General features: G+C 33.4%; 1 protein-coding gene across 6 annotated transcripts in view; it reads right to left on the minus strand.

The window, feature by feature from the left end:
• Positions 1-12,027, minus strand: part of RIMS1 (regulating synaptic membrane exocytosis 1) — a 291,558-nt gene that overhangs the window by 99,977 nt on the left and 179,554 nt on the right. For 2 of the 6 annotated variants that reach the window (XM_085217806.1, XM_085217811.1), the window contains exons 17-21: positions 10,610-10,672; positions 7,850-7,927; positions 7,352-7,465; positions 6,805-6,894; positions 1,564-1,647 (exon numbers count right to left, since the gene is read on the minus strand). In XM_085217806.1, the coding sequence (XP_085073932.1) occupies positions 1,564-1,647; positions 6,805-6,894; positions 7,352-7,465; positions 7,850-7,927; positions 10,610-10,672 (429 nt within the window). The remainder of the gene's footprint in view (positions 1-1,563; positions 1,648-6,804; positions 6,895-7,351; positions 7,466-7,849; positions 7,928-10,609; positions 10,673-12,027) is intronic. The other 4 variants (XM_085217810.1, XM_085217807.1, XM_085217808.1 and 1 more) reach the window with 4 other exon arrangements.

The following is a 12,027-nucleotide window of genomic DNA, read 5'->3' on the forward strand; positions in this document are numbered from 1 at the left end:
TATTCTACACACTGGATGGGCACTGACTACACTAAGAAATGAGACTGCAGCTTCTTTAATTCAAAATATTGCCCCTCAAAGACTCTATATATTGCAAGATGTTTATTAGAAGGTATTAAATAATTTCAATCATTGATACATTCAGAAAAATTTGGCTGATATCAGAAGGCTTTAATTCTGCATTAAGAATGGAGGCATCCAGATGAGAACCCATTTTCACTGAAACGTATTTTAATTCTAATCACTTGAATGACAACAAGATTTTATCATCAATTCTGATCCACAGCTTAAAAAATGGGAAGAAAAATTACTTTTTACATGTCTAAAATATACAAAGTACATTTGCAAATGGTTAATAACTGTCCCACCAAAGGGCTCAGAATCAGTGGTGTTAAAACACTGAGGAATGCTGTATCTGAATGGCCAATTTTGAAATAATGTTTCACAAGTTCAGTTTTATAATTTATAATGCTGTCTTAGTCTAGTAAAAGGAGAAATGTTATCCAAACACAGTTACAGGTTTCACACTCTTCCAGTCTGTATTTGTTGAATACACACAGTATTAAGCAAACAAGAGAAATTAGAGTACAAATGTAACAAATGGAAGCATTCTTGAATAGAATGCAACCACTGGCACTCAAGGTAACTGAAAAAGTTACAGTTTTAAGAGCAGATTTGTAAGAGTGTACACAAGTATAGATTATTTACATCTATATTCTCTCATTTACTGTAACACAAAAACTTTGAATTTAACTGTCAGTAGAAATTATGTCTGTGTAAAACACAATATAGATTAATCAGGGGAAAAAAAAAATAAAAAACAAAAACAAACAAAAAAATCCACTGCCAAAGCAATGAAACACCAAAACTGACATGACTAGAAAGTCCATGATCAGAAAAAAACACAGTGCTTCTATTATCTATAGTTCACATTCAGTGTAAAAATGTATTTCAAACACTGGTGGCTTTAACAAAACCTACCTTATTAGGAAAACCTTTTCCATGATGAACATCCTAATTTAGGGCAGAGTTTAAGAGCACTGCTAATTTCTACATACATCAATCAGCAAGAGATACCAAGATTTTCAATATATCATGGCTTTTTTTTTCTTTTTTTTAATTAGGAACAGTTTCTTTGAAGAAAAATAGAAAGGAAAAAAAAAAAAAGACGACAGTAAAATTAAACACCTAAACAAAAACAGGCTCTACAACAGGTATTTATCATATTATAAAGCACCATAGTCAAAACACCACCATCATTTACAGAAGCAGGTAAAACAGACTGAAGAACATTAGCAGACAATGTTTTGTTTTATTAGACATCTGATTATATGGTTTGGAACTGTTCAGGCAAACAGAAAATTTGTAAAGGCGTTAATTCTAGGTGCTTTATAACAGTTTGATAAAATGCAGAGATGATATCTAAAGCTGCTATTTTATTTTGGGCTTCTGGAGTTTAAAGGTATGTCTCTACAAACATGCATACTTTCAAATTTCAGAATACTCCTCTAAGAGTGCAAGATGCAGTAAGCCACCTTTCAGCTGGGAGGAATTGCCTAGTACCTGTCATCCTCCGGAGATGCATGCTGGATATGAATCCTGGGACTAGTAGGTCGTCTCCTCTCTAGGGAGGGGGACCATCTACCCCTGTTTGCCCGTTCAACAAAATAGGAAAAAAATAGGACATTTAGTCTGTGATAAAATTAAATATATGGGACTTGGGACTGGAAAAATTCCCCACAAAGTGATGGAGGAGCATCACAATATCTTTTTCTAATTTCCAGGTATATTATTATGGGCTGCTCGCTGCAGAATTATTTCAGATGAAACTAAGGATGTGTTTCCAAAAAATGAGACCTTCATCATATTAACTTTAATTTTTCACACAGCATACCATATATTATTAGTCTCCAAAACTAGACTATTTAAAAGCCTGCCTTTCCCACAGAAAGTTGTAATTTAAAAATAGAAGTTTTCAAAAGAGCAAATGATATTATTTTCTATTGACCATTGACTACCATATTGTTAAACTAATCCGTCCTTACTCTTTGCAGTGAAAAATGCATCCTTAGTAAATATATAGAAGCATGAATTATAAGAAAAATCCGAAGACATAAAGTGACCTTTTTCTGCAACACAGTGAGAGTCACCTTCTGCTCCATTCATCTGCCTATAGAGGTCTCTTGCTTCGACTGCAACGGATGTACACACGTCTACCAATAAAAAGCTCAATACATTTTAAGAGTTATGCTTTTGAGTAAACTATCACAAAACTGGTATGACCATGATTGTCACAAGCATTTGTTTCTTCAGATTCTGTTCCCTTTGGATTTTTTTCTAGCAGCAGCAGACACTCTTGATGTGTCAAGGATTCTCACAGCAGAGTAGTGATAAATAAACCAGAGCTCTTGTTCTTGTGACAGTGTGCTTACTCCCTAATAAAGTTCTGTTGCAGAACCAGAAAAGTTAAAAGATGAAAATAACAGCTTCATACAGGTACATTTCTTATTTAGTAACTTCAAAGTACTAGAGCAAATACTAATTTACTGTTAATTTAATAAAGCTGACAATACTGTACTATGTACTCTAGTGTCTTAAGGTGACTTTTTTTGTTAAAAATTTCATTTAGTTTACCATAACACACAGTATACTATAGATTGACGTTGCTTTTGTTTTTGGTGATGCTATGGGGTTCTAGGAGTGTACATGTAACAATTTAGAAAATCCAAATTGACTGATTCATTTACAAAAGCAGCAAAGTATTTAATTAAATGCTTCACAGTTGTGTAATAGTCACTTTCTGAGGCATCCTTCCAGTCCGTGTGGTAAGGAAAAGGGTTCGATTTATGCAACATGCAAATAACAAAAGTTTCAAGGAGATTAGCATCACTTGAACATATAGGTAGATCTGCTGGAATTCTCAAGAGGAAACAGGTTGTTAGCAGTTAGTTTCTTTTTCTCTCCAAAGCAGGAGCCAAAGAAAATGTTAATGCATCAGTGCACTCAAAGCCCTTAATATGCTGATATCCACTGTAAGTATCAAATAGTATTTGACAGAATTAAGTAGTGCATGCAGTATGATCTTTGAGAACATGCTCTGAGTTTTAATGACCATGAGCGACAGTAAAAAGCAGACAAACATGCAATAACCTATTCCTTTACATGTTTGAAGATAATCAAAACCACAATGCTCTACATACTTAATGCAAGCAGTTATTTTACTCTACATATTTTTAAATATAGTGACATTCAACATTGCTGTTAAATGCATGCATGCAACATGAACAACGAGTGCTTCAGATTTACTAAAATAAAAAATAGAAAATTTACAATGAAGTCAGATCAAGTCTTAAACAGATCAAATGATGCTCCAACTTTTCTGTTATCTACTTACGAGTTTAGCTTTGTATCTTGTTTGAGTGGTAGTGACCAGCTGACATTAAAAACACTGGGGATCTTTGAAACATTTGAATTCCTATTTCACCTCTGATCAAGCCCAAGCAGAGCTGCACTGTGTGCTACAGATAGACAGACTCTATTCTACACGAACTCTTTATTTTGCTGTATCACTCACTTTTACTTGCTCAGAATTCCACTACCTAATCCTCTCAGGAGCAAAGCATACAAGTGTTACCAATCTGTACAACTAATTTTGTGCTACCTGCTGTGACACAGAATAATTTCTTGGAACACAATAAATTTAGATAAACAATAAGCCTTACTTGATATTAATAAGTAACTGCCACTGGCTACAGTCTTAAATATCACCAGATCATCTGGGGAAGAGGCTATAATGGTGAGAAACCACAGGCAAATTGATTCAGGACATGTAAATTCCATGCCTACGTGCTTTCTTGATTTGAGGCTGGTGATAGCACACAAATATCTCTGTTTTAGGACATGACACACTGAAGCAGAAATTTTGAGACATGGTGATGACAGTGAAAACTCTTACAGTAGCAGCAAAAACTGATCTTATGGGTTTGGAAGGTATTATTACTAAATTACAAAACTAATATATGTCTTGTTGATGATAAACACAAACCTTGACAAGATAATTATTTTGACCAAAAAAACTAGAATTTTTTTCCTATTTTTTCTGGAGAAGATATAATGTCACATTTATCTTTATATTTTGAGGATAAAAAGACTATATTTTAAAATAAAATCTACAAATCCATACTGTGAATTAAAATAAGAAAGTACCACAAACACAACTAGAAGTACCTTCAACATAGTTCCTACAAATATAATATTATATATATTATATAATATCATTATATAAATATAATGATATTAAAAAAAAGTTGTGCTTTAGAGATTGGATTTCACAAAACCCTTGTGTTTCTCCTTGCTAGAAAAAGGATCAACTACACCTGTCTAGAGCTGTCCCATCTCTTATCAGAGAGTATCCAGTAACAAAGCTTAGAAAAGCTTTTCCATATTGTCTATTGGAGTGTTTTATTATACTTGCTTTCAAAAATATTTTTTCTTAATGTTGTGAACTGTTCTAACATTTCCTGGTGGTGTGAACCTGTAAGATAGATAAGCCCACCATACTGTAATTTTAGTGCCTTACTCTTATCTTGCTCAGCACAGACAAAAGAGCTTTCTATGTTCCTTGAACTTAATTATTTGTTCTTCAAACTAAGGACTCTCCTATCATTACATGCAACTGATGAGTAACCTCATGCTAAAGTGTAAGTGGATACGTTCAACAGTGGAGTATGAAATTTCCTGAAATCGGTTTACCACAAAAATATAAGATTAAATTGGTGATATTTTTAGATACTAAATACAGCATGTTCCTGCAAAAATTGGGCTGCATTAGGAAAAAAAATAAGTATATCTATATATAAATTAAAAAAAAATTCTTGATGACAACACTCCGACAAACCCATACCTTTTTATTTGCAACCCACCTTATTATTTGCAACAAAACCACCATGGAAATATTCAATTTGAATTTCATTTAAAAAAAAAAAAAAAAAAAAAAAAAAAAGAGCTTATCTACACCCCCATAAAGGATGCCATGCCAAAAGCAAATTTTTAGTCAGCTTCAGGATTTATAAAGCAAACACATAAAATTCTTGACAGTTTTTTTGTATCTGCACCAGAGGCAAACTGGCAAAAACTATTGGCAGTAGAGGCCATTACAAGAAATCGAACTCCTCTCTTTATCAGCAGCACATGTTAAAAGCTGCAGATTCTATTTATTGTCTTATGGAGAGATGCTGCTGGAGATGAATCTAAGGAGATAACAGACCTAATTAATGTCAGTAATAGATACAGTTTTGTGGACAGTATTTTAGTATTTTAACCAGATATTTTACCATTGCCAGCTACTGTTCATTAAAAATTCCAGCTTGATGGCTGGCATCCTGAAATAAAACTACAAAATGTACACTACCTATATCCAAACATTGCATTAAATAGTCACTTACACATTAATAAAGCTGTATGTAACTACTGTAATATCATGCTACAATACTTTTTCTAAAATGTCTAAAGTGGTATCTTGTGTTTTAGTGGGGATGGCCTTATTTCTTTTTATTTTATTTTTTTTATGACTAGGCATACATTGTTATGCTATTTAGTGCTTTATATTAAAAAAAGAGTGAACTAATGTAGATCTACTTGAAATATTTCAGTAGGGCATGAGTCAGTTCTGTGCAACAAGGGCACAGCTTGAGAACAGTAAAGTTGCAATGAAAGAGCAGTAGGAGGCTGGGGAGGAGGGAAAGGAAAATTCTGCCAATGCATGAAAAAACAAGAGACACATTTCTCAAGGGAAACCATTTTCTTACTGCCTTTCTTCACAGTTCCTCTCCCAGAATAATACATTGATACAACAGATTTCCTAACTATATTGTAAATTCACTGAGAAAGCAACTTGATATTAACTGCCATATTAGTTTACACTGAACTGATGTAATTATGTCATAGTAGATGGGAGTTTACTATAGCCTTAAGTGAAGCTAAAGCCTCATTCTAAAATGGTGTAAGTATCAATCAAAACCAGAAGGTGCTCAAAAATTCCATTGTGGAATAATCCCATCTGTCAAGCACATCAATTATATTTAGTTCATCTAGGATTTTGAACCAAGATATTCTATTATTAAAGGTTCAGAAAACATCCAAAAACTACCTACACAATTTAAGTGACAAAACAGTCTTTCATGTAAATTGCAAACTTGACTTCTTAAATCTTAAGTGTGCCTTAAAATTTATCATCACAGAGCAAAAAAATAAAATAAAATAAATAAACTAAAAACTTACTGCAGTGACTTGCCTTGTAATTGCAAAAGCAGATGCAACAGATCAGATTAAAGAAGCAATGAGGTTTGGCTGGGTGTCCTATACAAAATATGCGACTTCAGAAACTACAGTTCTGGATTAAAATGTGAGAGTTTTGTTGTATAATTTACAAATTATGTCACTGTCTCATTAGCGGTCCACAAAGCAGGCAAGAAATAAATGTAATACTTTTTAGCAAATGATGATGAAGATTAACAATCAAGTGATACTTGTCAAAATGCTCAACACTGTAATGCTATTATCAGCATACTGAGGACTTTTGCAAACAATGACATCAGCTTGAACTGAAACAAGGAAAGAAGCCAGAAGCAGTTATAAACTCCAAGACACAATTTACATGACATACATGAATATAGGAGCAAAAATGTCTACAAATATCAAAACAGACATGAATGTACAGGAATGTAGAGTACTCATTGAGAAAAACAAAACGTAGAAAGACCACCAGCACAGATGACAAGAAATTTATAAGTTTTTATTTTATACCTTTCTCGTTCTGGTGAATGCAAACTAGTATCTGGTCTCAAGCAGTTGGTACTAGCACTCCTAGCCCTGTCAAGGGAGGGCTGTAGTTCACTAGTGCCAGTGCATTGCATCCAATGGTAGAAGAGAAAGAAAAAGAAAACAAAGAAAGGAATACAATGTTAGATATTAACTCATAAAATAATGCTCTCTTTACAGAAAATGTAAAATCACAATGATTTAATTAAGGAAAACATAAAAGAGCTGGCTGGATGACAGAGCCAAGTTTTGTTTAGAAAATAAAATCAAATCAAAGACTGCTAAAATATTCTTGCTAAGACTGTTGAAATGTTTAAAACTGAGGGAGACAGAATATCCACTGGCAAAAGAGTGGAATGAGAAATATCAAACAATAAATCTAAATCCTTATTATTAGCAGTAAGTCTTAAGCCAACATAAAAGGATGTGATACACTATATATGACGTGAAATTACTTTACAATGAAGCTCATTAATTCTGTAAATCCATCTTGGATACAAACAGGAGAGGGTATTAATCCTTAGTGTCTTACCTAACCAGTAGATCATCTCCAAATTTCGGAATTCGTGAATTAAGGCAATCACGAAGGAGAGAAATATCCTGTCTAACCACTGATTTGGTCTTAGCACATGCAGGAAGAGTTGAGCTTTGTAAATTAAAATTATTTAAACAAAATAAAAATAAATTTGACATGTAAGCAAAATCACACACAAAAGAATGCAACAAAGACAAAGCGTGCAACATACAATGTTAACAGTGAAGAAAATTGTGCATAATATAAAGTGCTTGTCTTTTATATGTAGGGGTATTTTAAAGCGTATGAAGTTATTTTAAGAAGTTGTCCCTTAACCCATGTTTATCAAAAGCATATGAAACACTGTTGTTCTTTTCTCTTTTTTTTTTTAAATACATACATATATATATATATATATACATACATATATACATATATATATACACACATATGGGAAGACTATTTCATCTCTAAGAAGTCATTAACTACTTAAAGGGGACTCTAAATACTTCTTACCTGTACAGGTTCCAATGAATACCATTTTCTAGTAAAGGCATCTTGGGTGGTAATGTTTTATAGTGCCTAACAGAACTTCTTGGAAGTGAAAAAAGAAAAGAGAACAAACAAAAACATGCCAGAAACAAAAAGACAGGTAAAAGTAAAGCAAGATTGACCAGAACTTAAAATAAACACATAATATTCTACTATATGTAATATCTGCATGAGGAGATTTCTTAATGTACGTTCTTCTCAATTCCTGCTGTGACAGCTACCTGGTGGACAATTTTTTTTAATTTACTCTCTTGTCAGTACAGCCCATGAATTCATGACAATACTCGTACAGCTCAGACACTCTTCTTGTAATGAAAGTAATCTAAATTCCTACTACTGAGATTTTTCATTAAAATACACAAGCTCTTGTAAAGGATTAGGTTGCTATTTATTTGTTTTAGTAATGCTTTATTTAGACCTACAGAGACTTTAACTGAGACATGCTTCCAAAGCTAAGCATGAAAAGCTTGCTAAAACAGAGATATGTAGTACCACAAAGCCAGTTATAGACGTACTTGCATCTGGCATCTCTGAATGTTGAAGTTTTTTGGAAATGGAACATCAGCTTCAAAACCTAATTAAAAATTCTTAATAATCATACCCTAATTAAGGGACGTTTAGATATTCTGTTGAGGGACATGGTTTAGCAAGAACTATGGGTGATAGGCAGACAGCTGGGCTGGATGACGTTGTAGGTCTTTTCCAACCTTGGTGATTCTATGATTCTACAACAAACCTTGACTCTGCAGTTTGGACCATCTCATAATAATATTTCTTTCATCTAACACACAACCCTTAAAACTTCTATCTCAAATTAAGCTGAAGCTATTTCAACAATTAAATCATTATTGAGCAAGCTGCCTAGAAAACAGGACTAATCCCTTATAATGCAGTTTTTAACATGAATAAATGTCAGTTCACTATGAATGAGAAAGGAGGAAAGATGACAACCAGTTTGCAGATAATTTGTTTTTTCCTTGAAAGGATTTTTCACACTATATAGCCAAGAACAATATAGGCCTCAGAGTTACATTTAAAGGTCTATCTATCTTGCCCCTTTGCTCACATTCAGTATGTTAATAAAAATAACATTTTGTTTCATTGTACAACCTCAGTTTAACTATTACTTTTTATTTGTTACTTTAATAGGTTTCTATTTAAATTCGTTAGTTCAATAATTTGGGATAACTTATTCCTTTTTTTTTTTTTATTACAAGCAGGAGAGAGACCAACTTTTCATATGATCTGATATGACAAGGAAAAAGGACTTGAAACAAAAAAAAGTGGAGACTTAGATTAGATACCAGGATTTTTTTTTTACTTAGAGGGTGATGAGGTGCTGCCACAGCCTGCACGGAGAGCTGTGGGTGCCCCATCCCTGGAGGTGTTCAAGGCCAGGCTGGATGGGATCCTGAGTGGCCTGATCTGGTGGACAACAGCCTTGCCCATAGCCGGGGGTTGGAACTGGTGAGCTTTAAATGTCCTTTCCAACCCAAGCCATTCTATGATTCTATGATTATAAGAAAATAAAAACAAAAATTATAACAAGGAAAAACACAAGAAAGGGCTGCACTCTCTGAATTCAGTGTTCCTCTAACCTTACTATGTAGATGTCCATGCACAATTTTTAGCTGGTTAGCTACCAGTCTGCCTAGTGGATTTGTAACACAATTGAAAATCCACAGCTGCTGGGCAAAGAGCAACAAAAGCTTGTCATATAATAATTACTCTGTGTGTTGAGAATTTAAATTCTGTCACTGGAAAATTATAATGAAAATTATAATCTTTATTACCTAATTATTAAAAAAAAAAAAAAAAAGCACAGAGCTGGGGACATATAAGGGGTAAAGCTATGGAGAATATAGTAGAAAGAAAAATGCCACAGAAAAGAGGTAGTGAAATCTAGATATTGCATGACAGTAAACTGACACAAAATTACAGGGAGTTCAATAAGTGATTAAGATAAAAACTAAAATGTTGAGTCAGAAGTTTTTTGGGTGACATATGACAATTAAATTATTTCTACATTGTTTATTTATTTATTTTTTTAAGGTAGATTTGCTTGATTAAGATAGCAAGATAGTTGTATTTAGCTCTGGGAACAGTTGAGAAAGAGAGGTTCAAACCCTGGGACAATACATTTTTTAACACTGAAATTGAGCACAAACTGAGAAGTTTAAGCCTGGATCAAATTATTAGCACAATTTAAAAGGAAAAATATAAGTATTACAAATTCCCTAAAATCTAGGATTGTGAGGAGGATGCCTTTAAATCACGCCCTCCTTCATCCTTCTGCTTTTCTCTTTAAATGTCCAAAGTCAGCATGAGATTAGGTGTCACAAGCAGTAAAGATTGTTGGCCAGTGCTTGGCTATAATACAAACATAGAAATGGAAATAAAGGAAAATGTAAAAACAACTGAAAAAAAATGTCTGAAACGATAACAAAACTGCCATGCATTGGTGATCAGGACTACTGTGACTAGACAGATAATCTACCCCCCCCAAAAAAAAAACAACTGCAAAATCAGGAATTCTTTAGTTGCTTTAACCCTTACTACTGATGTTCACAAACATACATACGCATCTTGAGCTGATTTAAAACAAAAAAACAAACAGTAACTGACACCTGAATCACAATGTACTGTGAAGGTCTGTACTTACTGTATGCCGGGCACACAAAGCACACACAACTAACCAGAGGTGTACCAGATTCCTGTATTTACCTGATGGTATGTAGGCACTCTGCACTTCTTCCTCGTTTTGCTCTGGGCAGCATAAGAAGCTCACTGCACAGACAGGATGGGTGGTGAGTGAAACAGATATAATTATGAAGCATTAGATGACATGGGTTATGCCAATGAAACGCAAATGAAAACGAACAAAAAAAAAAAACAACCAAGAAACTCCCACCAAAATACATAGACTGCTAATGTTCAAACCCAGACTGCACTTCTCCAGGTATGTGAGCCAAAAAAAATGCCTGCAATAACTACATTTTCAACCAAATCCTTTCACCTAGTTTAATGAGGTTTCTCCCATTAAAATTCAGTACTGATTCAGAGTTCTTCATGACAAAAGCTGTCTCCCTAAATCATTTACATTTCTCTAATAACCTCCTTTCTTATACATCAAAGAACTACAAAGAAATATTTTAGAAAAAAGAAAGTTGACTGTTTTTCTCTAAGCTACAAAAGAATACCAGAAAAAAGAAGGGAGAGTTTGTTACTTCACTGCAATCCAATTTATGGGAAGAGTAAACCCTATTTGTCCTGGGAAAAAGAAAACTATGCATTAACAGGAAATATGTTTGGACAAATAGAAGTTCTGTCTGACAGCTCTTATCAGTATTGTTCAATTTAACCTAACAAAACAAAAAAAGAGATGATCAGTTATCAGACTTTTTGTTTCTTACTGTTTCCAATTCGGAAAATCAGCCAACTAATCTATTACTCATTTGATGCAACTGAACACAGGCTAGTACAGAAAGATGGTAAAATTAAGACATATTTATGCCTATGGTAAGTGTGATTCTTGTGATGATATGAAACATCCCTTGACTTAATCTTGTAGTTTTATGCACTTCAATATGATCAAGAAGATGAAGCATCCCACAAACTATTATAAATATGAAAGTAAAGCTAAACTTCATGGAAACATGCTATTTTAAAATAAGCAGGGAATCATATGAAGTACTGTGGTGACAGAGAGAGAAAAGATTACAAATAAATGAAGTAGCAGTTGTTCAGTGTGCTTTGTGCTTCATACCACTATAAAATGATTAATTTAATTGATGCAGCATAGGTAATATACCTCTACTGTTCTGAAATCCGAAGACTAAAATATTGGCTTCAGAGTAACAAGTGAGAGTTAAGTTTGTATATGGAATCACTAGCCCCTGAATTAGATGCAACAAAAGGTATTAAAGGTAAATAAACTGAATTGTTTTTTCTTTTAAAGAAAAAATGCCATTCCTAATCTTAGAGCACTAACAGCATTTATATTATATATTAATATATATTATATATTATATATTTCCAAATTACAAATACATGTGTATCAGGAAAGAATACCATTTTCTGCAGTAACTTAGATATTTGAAATTTTCTTGCAAGAAATGAGGAGATTAGCATAAAAACACTAG

This window comes from Meleagris gallopavo, chromosome 2, assembly GCF_905368555.1.
Source record: "Meleagris gallopavo chromosome 2, MGAL_WU_HG_1.1, whole genome shotgun sequence".
NCBI lineage: Eukaryota > Metazoa > Chordata > Aves > Galliformes > Phasianidae > Meleagris > Meleagris gallopavo.